Source organism: Piliocolobus tephrosceles, chromosome 4, assembly GCF_002776525.5.
Source record: "Piliocolobus tephrosceles isolate RC106 chromosome 4, ASM277652v3, whole genome shotgun sequence".
In the NCBI taxonomy this organism is placed as follows: domain Eukaryota; kingdom Metazoa; phylum Chordata; class Mammalia; order Primates; family Cercopithecidae; genus Piliocolobus; species Piliocolobus tephrosceles.
Genome location: NC_045437.1, coordinates 91027792 through 91053899, shown reverse-complemented (window position 1 = coordinate 91053899; position 26108 = coordinate 91027792). Strand labels below are relative to the sequence as shown.

General features: G+C 37.6%; 1 protein-coding gene across 1 annotated transcript in view; it reads left to right on the top strand.

Moving 5' to 3' along the window:
* The window catches only part of KIAA0825 (KIAA0825 ortholog), a 495761-nt gene extending 470247 nt beyond the window's left edge, over nucleotides 1-25514 (top strand). Inside the window, exon 23 of the mRNA XM_023212146.2 lies at nucleotides 24297-25514. Coding sequence (XP_023067914.2) covers nucleotides 24297-24444 — 148 coding nt within the window. The 3' untranslated portion in view covers nucleotides 24445-25514. The remainder of the gene's footprint in view (nucleotides 1-24296) is intronic.
* The last annotated feature ends 594 nt before the right edge of the window (nucleotides 25515-26108 follow it).

Sequence of the window (26108 nt, the reverse complement as noted above, 5' to 3'; positions counted from 1 at the left end):
CCTGAGTTCAAGTCCAAGATTAATCTGTGACAAACTGTACTCCCTGGGCATCAGTTTCTGTAAAATGGAGAAGTAAACAGAAGATCTCTAATACTTTTTCCATTCTAATTTACTTTAATTCTATAATTGTTATCTTCTTTTTAATTATTTCCATCAGTTTTATTATTATATGTCTTTTATCTTAACTCTACAACAAAATATTTCCCCAATGTCTGAGAATCTCATGTCACTATCTTCAGTGTGGAATCCTAATGAGACATTCGATGTTCAAATATATTGAGGCACATTATGATGTATCATTTTTGTTTTTTTTTCTCTGCATATACTGGGATGTCTTAAGGATCTTTCTGTTTTATCTGCACTCTCTCAGTATCTTCTACCAAAAAAAGGAGGATAAGTGCATTTCTTTCACTTATTTTCATTGGCTAGAGTACACCATCACATTGCCACTACCACCTTCAAGGAACAGGAAAGAGTCCAGAAAGAAGAGAATTACAATAATGGCAAACAATCTTAATTAAACAATCTTAATTATGGAGGTATTAATTAAAGACCTCCATAATTAGTAAAATACATGCATGGGTCAAGAAACTTTTTAAAGCTAGATTTTGTTTTGAAGAAAAGTTAATTCTGCTGACATGTTCCTGAAGATGGGTCATTCACTTAACAGATATTTATTGGGTACCTATTACTTGCCAAACAATGTTCCAGGCACTAAGGACAATGTGGTAAACATGATAAACAAGGTCTTTACCCTCATACAACTTACATTCAAATTGATATCAAAGTTATTTTACAAAAATTCAAAGGCATTTGCACTCTGTATTAGTCTGTTTCCACACTGGTGATAAGGACATACCTGAGACCGGGAAGAAAAAGAGGTTTAATGGACTTACAGTTCCACAAGGCTGGAGAGGCCTCACAATCATGGTGGAAGGAGCAAGCCACATCTTACATGGATGGTAGCAGGCAAAAGAAGAGCTTCTACAGGGAAACTCCTGTTTTTAAAACCATCAGACCTTGTATGAGACTCATTCACTATCATGAGAACAGCATAGGAAAGATCCACATCCATAATTCAGTCACTTCCCTCCCACCAGGTTTGTCCCACGACATGTGGGAATTGTGGGAGTTACAATCCAAGATGAGATTTGGGTGGGGACACAGCCAAAACATATCATACTCCTATCAAAATTTCAGTCCATTATGTTGGTGCTGGTTTTGAATGATTCAGAGGGCTTTTTAGCTTCCTAGGCCACTCTTTGTATAACTAATGTTTCTGTTTACCAAATCATTTGACCCTTCTGACCCATGAAAACATAGTGAGATGAAAGCATGTCACATTCCATGAATGATGTGATGAACACACATTCCATGTAAAATTCAGTTCTTTTGTTCAAGAATGCTCTTCTCCCAATTCCTTGGAGCTGGTATGATAGGCAGAAAGATGACTTTGTGATCCAGGGCCTGTTTTGTGACATCAGAAGTTACTTACTTCTCTAAACCTCAGGTCCCCATAATCCCCCAACATTATAGTGTTTGGTAAACTTTGAATGAAACTTTCATTTTTCATTTTGTTCCAGTCTTCTTCCTTTTGGCCTATCTTGGGAATAGTTATAGTCTATCTGTACAGCAGACATCAGCCTTCTAGCCACATTACCTCCCTACTTGACGCCACTGAGCCAGACTTGCCTCTCAACCTCCTTGATGTAGCATAAAGTTGGAGAAAGCAATACTTCTCGTTAGTTCCCCCAAGAGTAAAGAAAGGAATAGAGGAATGGGTCTCATCATCCCCAAGTAGCTAAAATGATAAGTAAATGATTCGCCTGCCTCGGCCTCCTAATCACTATTGTTTTATGAAACATAGAGACTTAGAGACACATAGCTTATGTGGGAGATGTACCCTAATGTGTAAAAGAGCATTAACTCTGGATCCAGTTGCTTGGGTTAGAATACTGGCTGCACCACTGACCAGTGACTTTGGGTAATTCCTGGTCTGTAGCAATAATAATAGTTAACCCATCTCACAAAATTGTGAGGGCTGGCCAGGTACGGTGGCTCACGCCTGTACTCACAGCACTTTGGGAGGCCGAGACAGGCAGATCACGAGATCAGGAGATGGAGACCATCCTGGCTAACACGGTGAAACCCCGTCTCTACTAAAAATACAAAAAAATTAGCCAGGCGAGGTGGCGAGTGCCTGTGGTCCCAGCTACTCGGGAGGCTGAGGCAAGAGAATGGCACAAACCTGGGAGGTGGAGCTTGCAGCGAGCGGAGATCGTGCCACTGTATTCCAGCCTGAGTGACCGAGCAAGACTCAGTCTCAAAAAAAAAAAAAATGTGAGGGCTAAATAAATTAATATGTGCAAAGTACTCAGAATAGAGCCTCACAGAAATTGCAATTGCTAAATAAGTATTAGCTGTTATTATTGATGTTATTACATGCTTCAAACCCCTACACTGCCCTGAACATAGTAGTCATTCAGTAAATAATTCCTGAAAGAATGAAAGGAATGAACTTTGGAATCTTTATGAATATGAACATATAGGCAGTGACTCAATGAAGAGTAAAGGCACCATGAACCTTACAAAGTTGTCATTTTCTCCTGAATTCTAGATCTTTTGTTTTTTCTTTGTCACCCAGGCTGGAATGCAGTGGTGCCATCTTGGCTCACTGTAACCTCTGCCTCCCGGGCTCAACGGATTCTCCTGCCTCAGCCTCCCAAATTGCTGGGATTACAGGCATATGCCACCATGCCAGGCTAATTTTTGTATTTTCAGTAGAGACAGGGTTTCACCATGTTGACCAGACTGGTCTCGAACTGCTGACCTCAGGTGATCCACCTGCCTCAGCCTCCCAAAGTGCTGAGATTACAGGTATGAACCACCGCCCGGCCAGTTTTAAATTTTTTAACTTCTTAGTCAATTTCAATCCAAATACGAGCCAGGCCTATATTTCAAATACTTTCTAAACACAACATTACTGTTAGTTGGAATGACAGAATTGTAAACAGGCTCTTCAGCGAATACACTGTGTGTTTCTAAATTATACTTTTATTCAGATTCTCATTTCCAGAAGAGGTTAGTGCATTGTTGGCCTTGTGACAACTGTATTGTCTAAACAATTGGTTTTGTCTTTACACAGGCTAGTAAAATCACCCTCAATTTTTGATAACTTTAGATTTGTAAATATGTAATCCTTTTCTTGATGAAAAAGGAATTGTTTTTATCATTTTGAGAGCAAGAGCAGTATTGCTTGACACAGTTTAAGTATCTTTTAAAATAACAGTTAAATATATACGGAATAAACACCAAGTGTCTATAGAGCACAGTCCATGAAAATTTCCAGACATATCAACTTTAACAGGAAAAAAATACATTTTTTTCTTTTGATTCATTAAATTATACCTTACTCTGAAGAAAATCAGCAATATGGTTCTAGCAGTATATAGTAGTTCTGACACTTCCCTTAGTAAAGGACATTTTTCTACCTCAGCACTAAATGCTGGCCAAATAGTATGACCTTGGCCTTCTATCTAAACTCTTAAAATTGTTTAAGATCCACTGTTGGAAATGAAGTCTCTATGGAGATGTGGATGATTTACTGATAACAGAAAAGGTTCAGATTCCATTAGTACTGATGGCTATACTTCCGTTTATGTTTTCCCTAAGCCATAACTATTTAAAATGTTACTGTTAGCATTCTTATTTGTCTCATTTGTTGGTATATAACTCTCCTACTTAAATATATAGAACAAATCATATTAATTAAAATAAATTGCTTGGACAGTTAAGTTGTCCTGCAGATTGTCTCTGAAGGCTATAAATTCAAATTAAGGGTTTTGTTGCTTGTTCCTGAGCTTGGAAAGATTCCTTTTACTGCATTAGTAGTAGCTCAAGAAATCAACAACCTTGCAAAAGAACATTCATTTGAATTATTGCAGAAATAGCTGGATAAACTGCATATATAGCTAGTTATCATAATCATATAACAAAATCTTTACTTAAGCAAGCAACCAAATTACTAATTCATGATGGCAAGTGTTGATATATAATAGTATTGAGCTTGGACATAACTATATTTATTTCTATATATTTTAAAAATATACATTTATATATGTCTATATCTATAATATTTATTTCTATGTATTTCTATATATTTTATTTTATATATATATAAAATTGGGTTTCGGGTGTTCCAAATAGTATACTATAGTAGCAAATTGTGAGATATTTTTGTAAAATAAACAAACAAACTTCATTTTCTGGATATTAAAGCATTCAATTAGGTCAAAATAACTCGTGGGGAGTGGGAATAACTTACTCTGCCTATTTTAAGAAAAGCCTATTTTGTAACTTCTAAAGGCAAAGATGTGACTACCATTTATAGTATTCTATAAAAATTTAATGTCCTTTGCATTTCATGGAACCCCTGTAATATTAAAAAAGAATAGCCTAATCTATCATTAAATTTGAAAATAAAATAGAACAAATAAATTACATTCTTAACTTTCATTTGACCTTTTAGTGTGGGTATATTTCCTTAACATTTTCCTTTTTCTTATTGGAATTTCCCCAAAACTAATACACCTTAATTAGCTTGAGGAAATAACTAAATTGAAGTAGAAATAAGGTTGTAAAGATCTCTCTAATCTCTTAGCAAAGTGAGATTTTTGCCATCCGCTTATTCCCAAAAGCCCCTGCTGAAAACATGTAAGGCCTTGTTAACTCCCTTATAAAACCCCTGTTATTTAACTACTTTAGAGATTCAATACAAAGTTCAGAGGAAAACAAAACTATTAAAGTGTTGAAAATTACAACCTATAAGGAAATTTTAAACAACTCTATTTTTGACAAGATAAATCAATTTTCGAGTTACCTAAAAAGAACAATGTTGATTTCTCAATTTCTGCTAATGTATGCTAAAGGGGATGGACTGAAACTATGCATGTTTCTTAAAACATGGGTTTTAAAACATTAGGCAAAGCTTTTTTGGATTTTCGTCATCCGGAGAACATATCAGAAAGCAGGTAGGTCTCATCTGATTACCTATCTTCAAGTGAAGAAACTGACGTTAATCCTGTGGTTTTTCTTGGGGTGAGGAGGGGCGCGTAATGGAGTTACTAAAAAATGGCGCCATTTAAATTCAAGATGAATATTCTGGTTTGTAATGGATTTCCCACTACTATTCCTGAATCATAATACTCATGAAGTTATTCTCAAGCATAGGATAGTCTTATATCTGTCCCTTCTCTAAGACTTTTCCTTTGGGACTACAGAACATCATATTCTATGGTTTGCAATCTTACCATAGAATTTAATAGTGATTTTACTACTCAAAAAAAAAATCATACTGCTTTCTGTCATTAATGTTGCTGCCTTTCCAATGAGTCAAGAAGGACATAAGCACTTTGGGAGGCTGAGGCGGGTGGATCACCTGAGGTTAGGAGTTCAAGACCAGCCTGGCCAACATGGTGAAACCCCATCTCTATTAAAAATACAAAAATTAACTGGGCGTGGTGGCGTGTGCCTGTAACCCGAGCTACTCAGGAGGCTGAGGCAGGAGAATCGCTTGAACCCGGGAGGCAGAGGTTTCAGTGAGCTGAGACCATGCTGCTGCACTCCAGCCTGGGTGACAGAGCAAGACTCCGCTCAAAAAACAAAAAGAAGAAGGACATGAATGATTTCTTAAGGCTACCCCAGATTGCTTCATGAATCAAGGAAGAAATACCCGAATTATGTATTTTCGCAAAATACTAAAACGAAGCCTAAGAAAATAGCATCGATGCCCTTTATTACCACTGACATTTCATACTAAACTGAAATGTTGTACACAATCTTTATAGGATTTTGAATATAGATTTAGAATAATTATTCAGTTCAGTCCATATAATGAATACGATCTGTCTGAATAAGCTCCCTGAGGACAAGACCATATTCAGCTCTTCTCACTACTGCTGCCGAGCACAGTATTTTTTTGTTGGTGGTGGTGGTTTTTTTTTTTTTTGGGGGGGGGGCTACATAGGTGTATGTATTTATCGGGTACATGAGATGTTATGATACAAGCATGAAATGTGAAATAAGCACATCGTGGGGAATTGGGTATCCATTCCCTCAAGCATTTATCCTTTGAGTTACAAACAATCCAATTACACTTTAGTTATTTTAAAATGTACAATTAAGGTTTTATTAACTATAGTCACAATATTGTGCTATCAAATAGTAGGTCTTATTCATTGTTTCTATTTTTTGTACCCGTTAACTATACCCAACTCACCTCCAGCCCCTCACTACACTTCCCAGCCTCTGATAACCATCCTTCTACTCTCTATGTCCATGAGTTCAATTGTTTTGATTTTTAGATCCCACAAATAAGTGAGAACATGTGATGTTTGTCTTTCTGTGCCTGGCTTATTTCACTTAACATAATCATCTCCAGTTCCATCCATGCTGTTGAAAATGACAGGATCTCATTCTTTTCTATGGCCAAATATTACTCCATTGTGTATATGTACCACATTTCCTTTATCCATTTATCTATTGTTGGACACTTAGGTTGTTTTTCAAATATTTGCAAGCAGTGCTACAATAAACGTAGGAGTATAGGTATCTCTTTGATATACTGATTTCCTTTCCTTTGGGTATATACCCAGCAGTGGTATTGCTGGATCATATGGTAGTTCTATTTTTAGTTTTTTGAAGAACCTCCAACTGTTTTCCTTACGGGTTATATTAATTTGCACCCCCACTAACAGTGTACAAGGGTTCCCTTTTCTCTATATCCTCGCCAGCATTTGTTATTGCCTGTCTTCGGGATATAAGCCATTTTAACTAGCATGAGATGATATCTCATTGTAATTTTGATTTGCATTTCTCTGATGATCAATGATGCAGAGCACCTTGTCACATACGTGTTTGCCATTTGTATGTCTTTTGAAAACTTTCTATTCAAATATTTTCCATTTTTTGATCAGATTGTTAGACATTTTTTTCTATAGAGTTGTTTAAGCTCCTTATATATTCTGATTATTAATCCTTTTTCAGAAGAGTAGTGTGCAAATATTTTCTCCCATTCTGTGGGTTGTCTCTTTGCTTTATTGATTGTATCCTTTGCTGTCCAGAAGCTTTTTAACTTGTTTTGATCCCATTTGTCAATTTTTGCTTTGGTTGCCTGTGCTTGTGGGGTATTGTTCAAGAAATCTTTAGCCAGACAAATGTCCTGGAGATTTTCCCCAATGTTTTCTTGTAGTAGTTTCATAGTTTGAGGTCTTATATTTTAAGTCTTTAATCGATTTTGGTTTAATTTTTTATGTGGTGAGAGATGGGGGTTTAGTTTCATTCATCTGTATATGAATATCCATTTCCCAGCACCATTTATTGAAGAGACTGTCTTCTCCCCACTGCATGTTCTTAGAACCTTTGTTAAAAATCAGTTCTCTGAGGCGGGGCGCAGTGGCTCACGCCTGTAATGCCAGCACTTTGGGAGGCTAAGGCAGGCAGATCACGAGGTCAGGAGATGGAGACCATCCTGGCTAACACGGTGAAACCCCATCTCTACTAAAATTACAAAAAATTAGCCAGGCATGGTGGCACACATCTGTAGTCCCAGCTACTTGGGAGGCCAAGGCAGGAGAATCGCTTGAACCTGGGAGGCAGAGGTTGCAGTGAGCTGAGATCGCACCGCTGTAGTCCAGTCTGGGCAACAGAGTGAGACTCTGTCTTTTAAAAAAAAAAAAAAAAAAAAAATGAGTTCACTGTAGGTGTGTGGATTGTTTCTTTGTTTGCTATTCTGTTCCATTAGTTTGTGTGTCTGTTTTTACGCTAATACCATGCTGCTTTGGTTACTATACCTCTGTAATATAATTTGAAGTCAGATAATATGATTCTTCCAGTTCTGTTCTTTTTGCTTAGGATTATTTTGGCTCTTTTGGCTCTTTTGTGGTTCCATATAAACTTCAGGATTGTTTTGTTTTATTTCTAAAAGGAATGTCATTGGTATTTTGATAGGGATGACACTGAATCTAGATTAGCTCATCGTTTTGAACTCAGCAGGCTCTCTAACATTTGCTAGATAAATAAGTAAGTTAATTACATATGGTAAAACTCTGTTCTAAAATGTGGTTCATTGTGATACATATTAAATAGAATACAAACTAAGGTTGATCTCTCAAAACATAAGCTATACATGCTAAAGTTCAATATAACAAGTAATCTTTAAGGCCTTCTAATTTCATTCTTATAACAAGAGCCCATTACAATTAATTTCCTACTACTACCATTCACTGAGACAGAGTTTCCCAGAGTTTATGCTCATTTGGGTCAGTCTTCTATTTATTCTATATCTACAGCACCATATTTTAAGAAATGGTATAATCTGAAAGTGTTGTCTGAGTCATGAAAGATAAATTTAAATTCATTTAGTTAGTATTATGTATTTTGATCCTTAAAAATTGAGGACCTAAATATTGTTATACTCAGTTAATTACATTAACCAGAATGGAAACGTGAATGGTTATATTTCACTGATGACTAAATTAAGAGGGCTCTGCTGATTTACACAGTGTCTCAGAATTAACTATAATAACATCCTCTTTACATCAAAGCTGGTTATGATAATTAAAATGACAGCCCTTTTTTTTGACAGTTCTACTGTACGCCTTTAAGGAGCTTCTAAACCGAAATGACAAGCCAGGCAATCAACAACCAGAGACCCAAGTGAGATAATGATATAAAGTTACATACTAAAGAAAAAAGTGGTGGCAAAGAAAGTGAGAAGAAGGAAAAGGTTATTGGGATCAATCAAATTAAATTAAACATTTAGTTTTTGGTGTCACATCACCAGAAATTAAATGTTTAAACAGTGATCTACAAAAAGTCTCACTCCAGTGTGATATATGACCTAAATTAAGTGCTTTGCTAAGCAACGTTTGTTTAAAACCTGTTTACATTGGTCAAAAATACTAGTCAGGTACCAAATACTGAAATTACTGAATATCTTTTTTCTTTATACCACTATCTCGTTTTTTAAAAAGGTTGTGAGTATAGTTAGTAAATAAATGAACTTGCAGGAAGTTGTTGCCTCTTGGTAAGGTCATTGAATTTTAGACTTTAAGAAACAAATAGTGATACAAAAACTAAGGATGGGTAAATTAACTTTAATGCTCTAAGAGCCATCATATTCATCATTCATAAAATTAACAAATAATACCTTTTGAGATATCAACTACTACTCATTGTGATACTGGTAGTGAAAAGTTATTATTTCTTCATTCCACCTAAGAATAACATAGTAACACTTGAACTTCTAACACAGACCAATCAACAGATATTTTGCCAGTGCTTAAAAAGCACAGATTACAGTGTACAAAACACTAAACTATTAGTTATTTGAAATATGCTACTTGAGCCAAACTAAGATATTTGTCCATTTTAAGGGGTGGGAAGCACTGGAGTAGGGGACAGAACAGGTTTGTTTGTTTGTTTGTTTGGGAGAAGAAATAACATGACATCTATCTGCAATTTCTCTGAATCATGGAGAGACAAGTAATGTTATTATTCTGTGATCATTAAATAGCATAACCAGACCAGGAATGGTAGCTGACACTTATAATCCCAATGCTTTGGGAGGCTAAGGCAGGAGGGTTGCTTGAGGACAGGGGTTTGAGACCAGCCTAGGCAACAAAGTGAGACCTCTTCTCTACAGAAAAATGTTAAAAAAAAAAAAAAAAAAAATAGGTGGCCATGGTGGTGCACCCCTGTAGTCCTAGCTACCTGGGAGGCTGAGACAGGAGAATCGCTTGAGCCCAGCAGTTTGAGGCTATAATGAACTATGATCATGCCACTGAACTCCAGCCTGGGCAACAGAGTGAGACCATGACTCTAAAAAAAAAAAAAAAAAAAAAAAATCATAACCAAATACTTTCTGATTTTGCTTCCAATTGCGTTCCCTGGAGAAAGCTTTCATAGAAAAGTAACCATCTATTCTAGATGTCTTGTGTCCTAAGCTTCTCTATCCTTATCATTTCTATCCCTGGAAATGATAAGTAACCTATGGATTCCTTAAAAGTATCAAGTTGAGATGGTTGTAAATGCTGAGAAATAAGATGAAGGAGAGATTGTATGCAGGGCAAGCCATGGTGGTGTCATTTAGAGGCTGAATCAAGAACAGAAAAATCCACTCTTCCTACACTTTCCAATGTTTACTAAAAAGCTGAATTAAGTGGCCTCAGCTTGGGTGGCATTTTCTTGCTTCTAACAACATAACTTGAGCAGCAGCATTTAAAATGTCCTCACTCTGCTATGTTTATTAAAAGCAAATGATAACAAAGATGACATGAACGTGAAAAGGTCAATTTCTATGTGTTTTTGCATTTGTCATATTATAAGAGAAAACTGTTAATAGTTGATAAATATGCTCAAAAACATTCCTGAGGCTCATAAAAATAAATCCATCTCTTTTCCATTTGAAAAAGAAAATATGTTGTTTGAAATAAAATATTTGAAACGAAAGCTACTGATAATGAAGTTTTCTTCAACAAACTGCAAGCACAGATGAAAAGATACATGTGAAAAAAACTGTTAATGCAACAATGAAATAACAGCTCAAGAAAGTAATAGAAAAGATGTAACAAAGCAGTATGTGGTTAATTGACCAAAATTGACCTGATGTCCATAAGCACAGACATTAGATATTATAGGACTCAAAGGAAAAGGATGGTCACACATTAGGCATAGGTAGTTGGGAAGTTCTCCATGAAAGAGGTGGGCTGTGGACTGGGTCTGAAGAAGGATGAGCAGGTTTGGGGTAGGTAGAAAGGCATTTCATGTGGGTGGAACAGCAAAAGCAGAAGTGCAAAAACAAGTGGGACAACACAATGTGGGAGACAATAAGGAAAGTAATTTTCTCCCTAGGGGAGGTATTAGCAGCTAAACAGAACTGCTGCTACCAAGCTAGAACAGTAAAGACTTTAAACTCTCTAGGCAGGGCAGTCATTGCTGGTTTGATGTAGCAGTAGCCTGAGTCTTTGGACCTGGATATCTGGAGATGATTGCACTGTCCAGACACTGAAATCATGGGTACCTGTGGACTAATGGCAGTGGGGTATGCATGAATGTGAGAATGCAGAGTAAGTTGTCTCTTAACTGGTGACAGACTGTGTGAACAAGATTGGGAGTGGTGGCATAAAATACTTTGTGAACAACAACTGGATATGTGGAGTTTCCAAGGGAGAAGAGAAGATGGTCTAGGACTGATGCTGAGAAAAGCTCACATGTACAGAACAGCAGAAAGAAGGTAACACAGACATTACTTTCCCCTCTGATTTGAACCTCCCTCTGAAAAACCTGTCTGCACCGTGCAATGTGGAGAGACAGACAACAAGGGTTTTTCTTGAAGAATAAAATCCAATATGACTTTACTCTTCACTCTTCGGACCCTGTGTTATTGAGGGAGAAGGGGGTAATGGTCAGTTTGAATAATTTAAATATATGGACATATATTATATATTAAATATACATACAGTGTATATTTAATATATATTACATATATACATATGTGTATATAGTAAAGATACATACATACAGTATATATTTAATATATACACATACAGTATTTAATATGTATACATTAAATATACATACAGTATATATTTAATATACACACATACAGTGTGTATACTTAACATACATATGTGTATGTATATTATATATACTGACGCATATATATGTGTATATATACAGTATACAGATATGTACTATATACAGATATACTGTATACATATGTGTACTGTATACATATATGTGTACTGTATGCATATATGTACATATATATTTAATATTGATATAATTGGAATGTAAGCAAAAATGGCCATCAAGAATTGAACTGAGAGAACTTAGGACAAAAACAAAGTTTAAGGATTACAGCTTAAACTTTGTTTAATTCTTAAAGATTAAGAATTACAGCTTGGGACAGAGCTGAATTACAGATGTGAGACAACTGGATATGTGGAGTTTCCAAGGGAAAAGAGAAGATGGTCTAGGACTGATGCTGAGAAAAGCTCACATGTACAGAACAGCAGAAAGAAGGTAACAGAGACATTACTTTACCCTCTGATTTGAACCTCCCTCTGAAAAACCAGTCCACACTGTGCAATGTGGAGGAGAGAAAGACAACGAGGATTTTTCTTGAAGAATGAATCCAGTATGACTTTACACTTCACTCCTCAGCTACATATTGGTAGAACAATTTCAAATCATTTATTTGGCCAGATGGCTAATGTTGTTTAACAGTACAATTAAGTAATAAATAATTGTAAAGCACTTTGTAAATATAAAGTGCTACATAAATGTTTCATAATAACATTAAACAGGAGACTTAAGTTACATTTTTATATTCAAATATTTTATTGGTATCTCAGGAGAAATGCCAAAAATATGATCAAATACCATTATTACAGTCTGTGTTTGAAAAATACAGCAAAGTGATTATAGGAAAACAAAAACAACCTTGGCCATGCTCGGGTGAACAGAGTGGACTAGCATGAAACATTTCCCTCATGAAAAACAAGAGGGAATGACCACATGATCATATACATATATATATGTATATGTTGTAATATTTATTGGAATTTATTTATTAATTGATAGAAAAGATAATTTACCAGATTAAAAAATGTGAAAGACACAGAGCGTGAGAAAGCACATCAAGGTAGCAGCTCTGAGGAAACCACCTGACACAAGCAGAATCTTACAAAATAAGAGTAACATTCTATGAAGGACTTAAATTTATAGCTCATCCACTATTTACAACAATGTATTGAGATACATTGGTATACATTGTTGCATACCAACAATGTATACCACTAGCACCCCCTATTTTGCATATAAGAGAACTGATGCACAGAGAGATTAAGAAATGTATTCAATATCACACAGCTAGTAAGTGGCAGAGTCAGGATTCAAGCCTAGACAGGATGGTTCCAATGTCTACTGGGAGGAATCTGGCAGAGGTTTTATTACCCCGATAAAACAAGACAGGTGGAGCCATACTCCTTCCTCCTGCCTCAGACCAAGGACATGAGGGCTGAAGCTGCAGCAACCATATTGGGACCATGAGGTAAAGGACAAGAGAACCACAGAGACATCAGCCCTGCTGTTGTTAAACTACTTAACCTATGCAAGCAATCACCCACCTCTGCATTTTTATTATACGAAGACAATAACCCTCTATTTGTATAACTGACTACACCCAGGACTTCTCCTACTTGCAAGCTTAACCAATATGCCAAATCATCATCATCATCATAAAAATAGTTATCACTTGTAGAGTGCTTGCTATATACGAGGCATTAATTTATGTTTTATGTGTGTTTAATCTCTTCTACCTTATTCCAACTCTGTGAGGCAGGCACTATTATTATTAGCATTCTAAAAGGAAACTGAGGCACTGTTTTATCTGGGTTGCCTAAGGCCACACTGCTTATAAGGGATTTAAATCCAGCACCCTAACTTCTAAACCCTCATTCTTTTAGCGAACAGTATTCTAAACAGCGAAAGACAAAAACTATTTCAATTAAAATCAGAAATTAGATAGGGATTCTTCCTATTTTAGTATACCTATTCTTATTCAGTATTATTTGGCGATTCAAAAGCCAATGTTTCTCAGTGGGGATATATTGACATTTTGGGAAGACAACTCTTCATTGTGCAGGATTGTTGCACATTAAAGATGTTGCCATCTGTGTTGTCTAGGTCCTAGCAGAAGCACTCTCTAGATATAGTGTCAGCCAAAAATACCCTCCATGTTTCCCCATAGGGAGGCAGTGTCGCCCCAGTTAAGAACTATCATTCTAGCACAAATTTGGCAAACTTCCTCCAAAGAAAAAGTCCAAATAGTAAATATTTTAGGCTTTACAGGACATGCAGTCTCAGTCTGTCTCAATTGCAACTACTAAACTCTGATATTATTGAGTGAGATCAGTCATTGACAGTACATAAACAAATAAGGGGGCCTGTGTTCCAACGTGACCATATTTATACATGAGAAAGAACCCCGAAGCACCAAGGGGTTAAAAAACTTGCCTGGGGTGATTCATCTAGGAAGTTTACATTCAGATTCAACACAAAGGTGGAGTGATTCTAGGGCCTGTGCTCTTATTCAGAACACTATTGATTTCAGGTATTTTAAATGTTTTTCTCTCAGTAAAAGGCAGGGTAAATGCCTCAAAGACCTTCTCACCCTCCAGACTCTGGCCCTCCTCATCTGTCTGGTGTTGGCTGCTCCTTCCTGCAGTACAGGCCACCCAAGATTTGCTTCTGTGACAGCTTGGACCAGTGGACCAAGGATATACCTCATGCTTTACTATGCATGTCCCTAAGAGAGGCTCTCCTGGTTGGCTCTAACACACAGTCATCCTCGAAACCTCCCCAAATATAAGATTTTATGAAACTAATCACTAGAATAGTTGTTCACTGATCTGTGACTGTTTTTATTTTTCAAACCTCAAGGTCTCATTGTGGGTGAGCAAAAACAGAAAGGTCTTAGCTCATGGTATAACACATGGAAAAGCTCTGTAATATGTGCTAATATTAACAAAACATACAGAGTAGCACGCAGATATCTCTGCTTGAGGAATGAATATGTGTGTAAATTCAGGAACACGCATCAAGGCTAAGAACAACCAAGTCAATCAGAGTGGTATAAATGAGCAAAGTTGTAACTGCTGATTCTGTTAGAGTATGTCAGTCTAGGGTTTAGAGTCCCTATTGTGCTTGCCTAGGAAAAGGGACCCATATCTAACCACCCAGGAGCCATACAGATGGAGCCAATTCCAGAAGACAGTTAATATCATGGTGCAGATCAGTGGAGTCTCACGAGACTTTACCGCTAATCAGTGTCTAAGACACACCATAGTCATTGCCACCAGCTGTGGGGGCCAGGCTGCAATTCTTCTACAATAGTAGGCAGGTGGGGAATTCAACAATAATATAAAAGGGCAGGCTACCAAAATTAGGAAAAACAAAAATATAATTACCTCATAATGCTTTTTGGGAGGAACCAGAATATGCTGCTTCCAACATTTTCTGGTTTCTGTAGGGTATGCTTTTTCCATCACAGATATTAAATATATTAGAGGAAATCAGGAGTAAAGATTTTTTAACAGATTGCCCATCCAATTACGTTTAACAAATTGGTAGATTCTTTTCTCTTTCAGTATTTTTTTTAACAGAATTGACTTGTCGTGTTTGCATTGTGTTAACAAAACCCAAAACCATGATGGAATTAAAGAAAAACTTCTCTTAAGAACTTATAGTTGTGAAATATAACAATGTTTGTGATAAATACACATTTCAAATCTCTAATGCTTTCACTCAATATGAGTAAAACTATTAAGGAAAATGTAGTTCTTATTTTTTCATCCATTTTTGTCATCATTTTTTATCCTCTTATGAAATGATTTCTTCTTAATAAGCACAGAGCAAATATAATAAGGTTGTGGTAGGTAGGTAACTTTGCCTAATATCATTAATTACTAACAGCTCAATTATACTGTGAAGTGCCTATAATTGTCATGAAGCTTCAAAAATCCTTATCATGGATTCTATTATGTATATGATTCATTTAAATTACATTAATTATACAGATTTTTAATGAAGCAGAGAGACTACTTTCAATTTTCACAAGCAGAGACAATGATCAAAATATTTATGTGCATATTACATACTTTATTCTGTTGACATTCATAAAATAATTCATTTACTCAGACAATATTAGCACCTTTACATGGGAGGGAAAAAAGGCAAATCTAATTTTTCATGTTTGGATTTCTTTTAAGATTATATGATCCTTAGAGGGTTATTTTATGTAATATCTAGCACAATTTGGGCAATATTTTCTAGAAAGTAAAATATTTAAACTTTTTTTTTTTTTTTTTTTTTTTTTTTTTAACCAGTAATTTATATCAGCTGTAAATGGTTTTTAAACCATGGTTGTTAATTCCATCTGAAAGTCCAGAATCCAGAGCCTTACTCTCTGAGTTCAAATACAAAGATACTCAGGCCAGTGATTTTAACATTCTGTACCTCAGTTTAGTAATCTGTAGAACAGGAATAATAACATTTTTTATTGAGAATTTAAAGAGTGATATGTCAAGTGTTTAAAAGAATGCTTAACCATTAGTTAATGCTATATAAAAGTATTTTCCATTATTTATTTTCCTGCTTGGGAGGAGCTCAATTTAACATGAATATTAGTGATACCCAATTTCACCCATATAAAATGGGTAGGGAGAGCTTTTTATCATGAAAATTCCATGAAAGCAGTGTAAGAAAATCCTGTGGGCTAAACTGTAAATCCCAAAATACTGACTTCCCTTGTGATGTGGCTTTGAATAGTGTGGCAGTGAAAAACATTTTTTCATTCATGTTTTTATTAAAACCTGTTAGATCAACGACTTAACTTCAACCATATGGAAACATGGAGAAACTAAGGCAGTCAAAAATAGCACTTTTTAGATCCAGAAAAGTTTGAGGCTAGGAAATGAGGAGAATCGTAGGCAGAGGGTGAAGCAGAAATATAAATTGAAACCAAGTGTCATTTTTCAGATAATCCTTTTTCTTCTCTCCATATTTCCCCTCCTTCTTCATCTCATATATATCACTGCAGGGACTGACCAGGCGTACTGAACTCAGCACTCCAAAAAGGAAACGTGTATGGGAACAGACATCCTACTATGAGATCTTTATGGAAAATCCAAGGCCAGGCATGGTGGCTCACACCTGTATTCCCAGCACTTTGGGAGGCTGAGGCAGTAGGATCAGTTGAGCCCAGGAGGTCAAGACCAGCCTGGGAAACATAGCGGAGACCCTGTCTCTACAAAAAAATTAAAAATTGGCTGGGCATGGTGGTGTGCACATACAGCCCCAGCTGCTTCGGAGGCTGAGGCAGGAAGATCACTTGAGCCCAGGAGGTCAAGGCTGCAGTGAGTCATAGTTGTGCCACTGCACTCCAGTCTGGGTAACAGAGGGAGACCCTGTCTCACAAACAACACAAAACAAAACAAAACACACACACACAAAGAAAATACAGTTGCTTTCTTTTCATCATTCAAACAAAACAAAACCAGAAAATTCCACCCTAAATTCATGTGTAACAGACTATTTGTTATCTGGGAGTCTGGATTATAACACAATGAGGGGTTCTGGAGGACATTCAGTGAGTAGCTGCTTGTTTGTTATCAGAAATCCTATCCTGCTGAATGAAGCCTTTATGGCAGAGGATCTTTTAGACTGTATCAGTACTGGCTTTAAAATCCTTTTGTAACATTACATCATGGTGGACAGCTTAGGGCGGGACAGAAATAAGAGTGAGGAGAGGGGAATGAAACTGTTATAATGCTGGGTTCAGTATACCCTGGGCAATCCTGGGGAGGTGGAAAGAGTGGATAGGAAGGAAGAAGTAAGTGTGCTCGGGTTATTGTGATGATATTTACTTTGTAAGATTATATTTATATGTATGTAGTTTGAGAGTCTGTATCTCTTAATCATCCAGAATTAGAAAGTCTTTAATCTCTTTTTTTTAGTGAATGTTCTTTGGAACCTTGCTAACAATTTGCCACTTTTCTAGAATGGTTGAACTTGATTGCTTCAAATCTGATCTTATTTCAAGAAATAAACTGACCTGCCCTTAAGGTATATACAAGTAAACTTGATGTTCTTCTTTCCGCTAAAGCCTTCCTGGCAAGCCTCCCTGCAACTTAAAACCACTAATCTGATTAATCAGTGAGGGAAAAAATACTATGAAAAATATTTGCTTATTAGTTGCTAATTTTAGATTTTATTTATATGTGTATTTTCATACCACATACATTCTTGAAATACAGAAACCTCATTTGAAACAGTTCTTTAAAAACTATCCTGGGGGGCGGAGCAAGATGGCCGAATAGCAACAGCTCCAGTCTCCAACTCCCAGCACGAGCGACACAGAAGAGTGGTGATTTATGCATTTTCAACTGAAGTACTGGGGTCATCTCACTAGGGAGTGCCAGACAATCGGTGCTGGTCAGCTACTGCAGCCCAACCAGCGAGAGCTGAAGCAGGGCGAGGCATCGTCTCACCTGGGAAGCACAAGGGGGAAGGGAATCCCTTTTCCTAGCCAGGGGAACTGAGACAGACAACACCCGGAAAATCGGGTAACTCCCACCCCAATACTGCGCTTTAAGCAAACCGACACACTAGGAGATTATATCCCACACCTGGCCGGGAGGGTCCCATGCCCAGGGAGCCTCCCTCATTGCTAACACAGCAGTCTGCGATCTAACCGCAAGGCAGCAGCTATGCTGGGGGAGGGGCGCCCGCCATTGCTGAGGCTTAAGTAGGTAAACAAAGCCACTGGGAAGCTCGAACTGGGTGGACCTCACAGCAGCTCAAGGAAACCTGCCTGTCTCTGTAGACTCCACCTCTGGGGACAGGGCACAGCTAAACAACAACAAAAAAACCTCTGCAGACGCAAACGACTCTGACAGCTTTGAAGAGAGCAGTGGATCTCCCAACACGGAGGTTGAGATCTGAGAAGGGACAGACTGCCTGCTCAAGTGGGTCCCTGACCCCTGAGTAGCCTAACTGGGAGACATCCCCCACTAGGGGCAGTCTGACACCCCACACCTCACAGGGTGGAGTACACCCCTGAGAGGAAGCTTCCAAAGTAAAAATCAGACAGGGACACTCGCTGTTCAGCAATATTCTATCTTCTGCAACCTCTGCTGCTGATACCCAGGCAAACAGGGTCTGGAGTGGACCTCAAGCAATCTCCAACAGACCTACAGCTGAGGATCCTGACTGTTAGAAGGAAAACTATCAAACAGGAAGGACACCTATACCAAAACCCCATCAGTACGTCACCATCATCAAACACCAGAGGCAGATAAAACCACAAAGATGGGGAAAAAGCAGGGCAGAAAAGCTGGAAATTCAAAAAATGAGAGTGCATCTCCCCCTGCAAAGGAGTGCAGCTCATCGCCAGCAATGGATCAAAGCTGGTCGGAGAATGACTTTGACGAGATGAGAGAAGAAGGCTTCAGTCCATCAAACTTCTCAAAGCTAAAGGAGGAATTACATACCCAGCGCAAAGAAACTAAAAATCTTCAAAAAAGAGTGGAAGAATTGACAGCTAGACTAATTAATGCAGAGAAGGTCATAAACGAAATGACAGAGATGAAAACCATGACACGAGAAATACGTGACAAATGCACAAGCTTCAGTAACCGACTCGATCAACTGGAAGAAAGAGTATCAGCGATTGAGGATCAAATGAATGAAATGAAGTGAGAAGAGAAACCAAAAGAAAAAAGAAGAAAAAGAAATGAACAAAGCCTGCAAGAAGTATGGGATTATGTAAAAAGACCAAATCTACATCTGATTGGGGTGCCTGAAAGTGAGGGGGAGAATGGAAACAAGTTGGAAAACACTCTTCAGGATATCATCCAGGAGAACTTCCTCAACCTAGTAGGGCAGGCCAACATTCAAACTCAGGAAATACAGAGAATGCCACATACATGCTCCTCGAGAAGAGCAACTCCAAGACACATAATTGCCAGATTCACCAAAGTTGAAATGAAGGAAAACATCTTAAGGGCAGCCAGAGAGAAAGGTTGGGTTACCCACAAAGGGAAGCCCATCAGACTAACAGCAGATCTCTTGGCAGAAACTCTCCAAGCCAGAAGAGAGTGGGGGCCAATATTCAACATTCTTAAAGAAAAGAATTTTAAACCCAGAATTTCATATCCAGCCAAACTAAGTTTCATAAGTGAAGGAGAAATAAAATCCTTTACAGATAAGCAAATGCTTAGAGATTTTGTCACCACCAGGCCTGCCTTACAAGAGACCCTGAAGGAAGCTCTAAACATGGAAAGGAACAACCGGTACCAGCCATTGCAAAAACATGCCAAAATGTAAAGACCATCGAGCCTAGGAAGAAACTGCATCAACTAACGAGCAAAATAACCAGTTATTATCATAAAGGCAGGATCAAGTTCACACATAACAATATTAACCTTAAATGTAAATGGACTAAATGCTCCAATTAAAAGACACAGACTGGCAAACTGGATAAAGAGTCAAGACCCATCAGTCTGCTGTATTCAGGAGACCCATCTCACATGCAGAGACATACATAGGCTCAAAATAAAGGGATGGAGGAAGATCTACCAAGCAAATGGAGAACAAAAAAAAGCAGGGGTTGCAATCCTAGTCTCTGATAAAACAGACTTTAAACCATCAAAGATCAAAAGAGACAAAGAAGGCCATTACATAATGGTAAAGAGATCAATTCAACAGGAAGAGCTAACTATCCTAAATATATATGCACCCAATACAGGAGCACCCAGATTCATAAAGCAAGTCCTTAGAGACTTACAAAGAGACTTAGACTCCCATACAATAATAATGGGAGACTTCAACACTCCACTGTCAACATTAGACAGATCAACGAGACAGAAAGTTAACAAGGATATCCAGGAATTGAACTCATCTCTGCACCAAGCGGACCTAATAGAGATCTATAGAACTCTCCACCCCAAATCAACAGAATATACATTCTTCTCAGCAACACATCACACTTATTCCAAAATTGACCACATAATTGGAAGTAAAGCACTCCTCAGCAAATGTAAAAGAACAGAAATTATAACAAACTGTCTCTCAGACCACAGTGCAATCAAACTAGAACTCAGGACTAAGAAACTCAATCAAAACCACTCAACTACATGGAAACTGAACAACCTGCTCCTGAATGACTACTGGGTATATAACGAAATGAAGGCAGAAATAAAGATGTTCTTTGAAACCAATGAGAACAAAGACACAACAAACCAGAATCTCTGGGACACATTTAAAGCAGTGTGTAGAGGGAAATTTATAGCACTAAATGCCCACAAGAGAAAGCTGGAAAGATCTAAAATTGACACTCTAACATCACAATTAAAAGAACTAGAAAGGCAAGAGCAAACACATTCACAAGCTAGCAGAGGCAAGAAATAGCTAAGATCAGAGCAGAACTGAAGGAGATAGAGACACAAAAAACCCTCCAAAAAATCAATGAATCCAGGAGTTGGTTTTTTGAAAAGATCAACAAAATTGACAGACCGCTAGCAAGACTAATAAAGAAGAAAAGAGAGAAGAATCAAATAGACGTAATAAAAAATGACAAAGGGGATATCACCACCGACCCCACAGAAATACAAACTACCATCAGAGAATACTATAAACACCTCTACGCAAATCAACTAGAAAATCTAGAAGAAATGGATAATTTCCTGGACACTTACACTCTTCCAAGACTAAACCAGGAAGATGTTGAATCCCTGAATAGACCAATAGCAGGCTCTGAAATTGAGGCAATAATTAATAGCCTATCAACCAAAAAGAGTCCAGGTCCAGATGGATTCACAGCTGAATTCTACCAGAGGTACAAGGAGGAGCTGGTACCATTCCTTCTGAAACCATTCCAATCAATAGAAAAAGAGGGAATCCTCCCTAACTCATTTTATGAGGCCAACATCATCCTGATACCAAAGCCTGGCAGAGACACAACAAAAAAAGAGAATTTTAGACCAATATCCTTGATGAACATCGATGCAAAAATCCTCAATAAAATACTGGCAAACCGGATTCAGCAGCACATCAAAAAGCTTATCCACCATGATCAAGTGGGCTTCATCCCTGGGATGCAAGGCTGGTTCAACATTCACAAATCAATAAACGTAATCCAGCATATAAACAGAACCAAAGACAAGAAACACATGATTATCTCAATAGATGCAGAAAAGGCCTTTGACAAAATTCAACAGCCCTTCATGCTAAAAACACTCAATAAATTCGGTATTGATGGAACGTACCTCTAAATAATAAGAGCTATTTATGATAAACCCACAGCTAATATCATACTGAATGGGCAAAAACTGGAAAAATTCCCTTTGAAAACTGGCACAAGACAGGGATGCCCTCTCTCACCACTCCTATTCAACATAGTGTTGAATGTTCTGGGTAAGGCAATCAGGCAAGAGAAAGAAATCAAGCGTATTCAGTTAGGAAAAGAAGTCAAATTGTCCCTGTTTGCAGATGACATGATTGTATATTTAGAAAACACCATTGTCTCCGCCCAAAATCTCCTTAAGCTGATAAGCAACTTCAGCAAAGTCTCAGGATACAAAATTAATGTGCAAAAATCACAAGCATTCTTATACACCAATAACAGACAAACAGAGAGCCAAATCAGGAATGAACTTCCATTCACAATTGCTTCAAAGAGAATCAAATACCTAGGAATCCAACTTACAAGGACCTCTTCAAGGAGAACTACAAACCACTGCTCAGTGAAATCAAAGAGGACACAAACAAATGGAAGAACATACCATGCTCATGGATAGGAAGAATCAATATCGTGAAAATGGCCATATTGCCCAAGGTTATTTATAGATTCAATGCCATCCCCATCAAGCTACCAATGAGTTTCTTCACAGAATTGGAAAAAACTGCTTTAAAGTTCATATGGAAGCAAAAAAGAGCCCGCATTGCCAAGACAATCTTAAGTCTAAAGGACAAAGCTGGAGGCGTCACGCTACCTGACTTCAAACTATACTACAAGGCTACAGTAACCAAAACAGCATGGTACTGGTACCAAAACAGAGATATAGACCAATGGAACAGAACGGAGTCCTCAGAAATAATACCACACATCTACAGCCATCTGATCTTTGACAAACCTGAGAGAAACAAGAAATGGGGAAAGGATTCCCTATTTAATAAATGGTGCTGGGAAAATAGGCTAGCCATAAGTAGAAAGCTGTAACTGCATCCTTTCCTTACTTCTTATACGAAGATTAATTTAAGATGGATTAGAGACTTAAATGTGAGACCTAATACCATAAAAACCCTAGAAGAAAACCTAGGTAGTACCATTCAGGACATAGGCATGGGCAAGGACTTCATGTCTAAAACACCAAAAGCAACGGCAGCAAAAGCCAAAATTGACAAATGGGATCTAATTAAACTAAAGAGCTTCTGCACAGCAAAAGAAACTACCATCACAGTGAACAGGCAACCTACAGAATGGGAGAAAATTTTTGCTATCTACTCATCTGACAAAGGGCTAATATCCAGAACCTACAAAGAACTCAAACAAATATACAAGAAAAAAACCAACAACCCCATCAAAAAGTGGGCAAAGTATATGAACAGACATTTCTCAAAAGAAGACATTCATACAGCCAACAGACACATGAAAAAATGCTCATCATCACTCGCCATCAGAAAAATGCAAATCAAAACCACAATGAGATACTATCTCACACCAGTTAGACTGGCAATCATTAAAGAGTCAGGAAACAACAGGTGTTGGAGAGGATGTGGAGAAATAGGAACACTTTTACACTGTTGGTGGGATTGTAAACTAGTTCAACCATTATGGAAAACAGTATGGCAATTCCTCAAGGATCTAGAACTAGATGTTCCATATGACCCAGCCATCCCACTACTGGGTATATACCCAAAGGATTATAAATCATGCTGCTATAAAGACACATGCACATGTATGTTTATTGCGGCACTATTCACAATAGCAAAGACTTGGAATCAACCCAAATGTCCATCTGTGACAGACTGGATTAAGAAAATGTGGCACATATACACCGTGGAATACTATGCAGCCATAAAAAATATGAGTTTGCGTCCTTTCTAGGGACATGGATGCAGCTGGAAACCATCATTCTAGCAAACTATCACAAGAACAGAAAACCAAACACTGCATGTTGTCACTCATAGGTGGGAACTGAACAATGACATCACTTGGTCTTGGGAAGGAAAACATCACACACCGGGGCCTATCATGGGGAGGGGGGAAGGGGGAGGGATTGCATTGGGAGTTATACCTGATATAAATGACGAATTGATGGGTGCTGACGACTTGATGGGTGCAGCACACCAACATGGCACAAGTATACATATGTAACAAACCTGCACGTTATGCACATGTACCCTAGAACTTAATGTATAATAAAAAAAAAAAAAAAAAAACTATCTGAAGTGGAGCTGATTTCACTCTACTTTCGTCTCCCACTCTCCTGGCCCACTCTGTGGAGGCAGTGCCAATGAATCGTATTACCCAAGAGGCAGTCAGTGAAGAATAAACAAAGGGAAACAGATGACTCAATAAGCCAATGATTACATATTCAAGTCTTGATTAACTGAGTGTTGACCTGTGGTTTGAAAGTTACAAAAATGCTAAGATGTGATTTTTCTTTTAGGTGGGAAATGAAGAAGGATGAAACACTACAAGAGGAAGAAAAAGCAATGCTGGAGCACTTAAAACAAATCTGCACCCCACAGAACTCTTCTGCCTCAGATAACACAGAGGAACAGTATCTGCAGAAAACAGCAACAGCTTTATTTTAGGAAACAATCCCATGTAATGGAGTAGGATTTTTACCATAGTCAGAATGTACCTCATATGTGCTGTGAAGCATGAAACCAATGACTGAGTAGTCTCTGTACTGAAAAGGAATACAGCACATAAAGAATAAGGTGCTACATATTTTTTTATTTTAAAAATAATTTCAAATGTTTTTCTTTCCTCAATCTTTCTCTTTATATGATATAACTGCTGCCATCTCGTGTTCCCTTTGAATTATTTTTTTCTCCTTTCAGTCTTGAAGTATCTATGACAACAGGCAAAAATGTTCAGAAAAATTTTAAAGGGTTTTTGAAATGCAACATTTGGATGTTAAGTTGAATGGAGTCACATAGCCCCGTGAGGTCATCTGAAATTTTTAATTTAATTTTGTTGTAGCTGTAGCCCAAGTCCCAATCTTAATTGCCTTACCCACAATTGTGCCAACCTTCCTCATTCAATTTATCTAATTACAGTTAAAAAAAAAAAAAAAAGGCATTCTCCTGAACTATAACTTTAGTCACACCTCTGCTTGTATTGGTTTTCAGTTTTCCTCCTAAAACAGAATCAAACTTCTACTCATACATATTCAGGTCCTATACCAAATGGCTCCATGTTCAGACAATTGCCTGCCATCCTCTTGGTTCAAGTCACACACTTGCCATGTTTTCCCAACCAGAATCCATCTTTCTTCCAAATTTAGGCTGAAAACTAATTCCAGCAATCTTTACCCCAAAGCTCATTAGCTCATATAATGTGTTATTTAAAAAACTTTTCATTATATTGCTACACACACACACACACACACACACAGAGAGAACAGAACATGCTCTAGTACCCTCTCTGCTAAGGACAATTATAGATATTTATTATTTCCTTCCTATCATTGCCTGATATTAGATTATAAAGACCCTGAAGATCTTATTATACAATATGAAGTCTCCCTTTATAACTCCCCGTATGCCTACTACAGTGTTATTTCATCAAGGGGGCAGTTAACAAACACAATTGATTAAATAGCTGCTAATGAAAGAAAAAGACAACAAAGAGAACTGCATGGTTGGGCAGTCTAAGAATGTCTGGGAGAAGCCTTATATCTTTTTTTTTTTTTTTTTTTTCATTTTAGAAATGGGGTCTCGCTGTGTTGCCTGGAATGTAGTGTAGTGGCATGATCATAGTTCACTGTAACCTCAAACTCATGGGCTCAAGCAATACTCCTGCCTTAGCCTCCTGAGTAGCTAGAACTACAGGTGTGTGCCACCACACCTGGTTCATTTTTTAAATTTTTATGTAAAGATGAGGTCTCACTATGTTGCCCAGGCTGGACTTGATCTCCCTGCCTCAAGTGATCCTCCCACCTCTGTCTCTCGAAGCACTGGAACTATAGGCATGAGTGACCACACCAGGCCCAGAAGCCTTACATCATGGGCTATTTTAGAGCATATGACATCAAACTTCATGTTTTCTGATGTTCTCAGATATATAATAAATTGTCCGTACTCCCACATCCTGTGATTTTTATAAAATATGTGTAGGCTACATGATTTCCAAAGGAAAGTACTCATGCATTTTTCAAAGAGTAAAAGCTTGGGGTGCAGAGGAGGCCACATTAGGAAATCTCTTACATTTTTTCTTTAAATAAAAATACATAAATGGCCATGTAGACAGC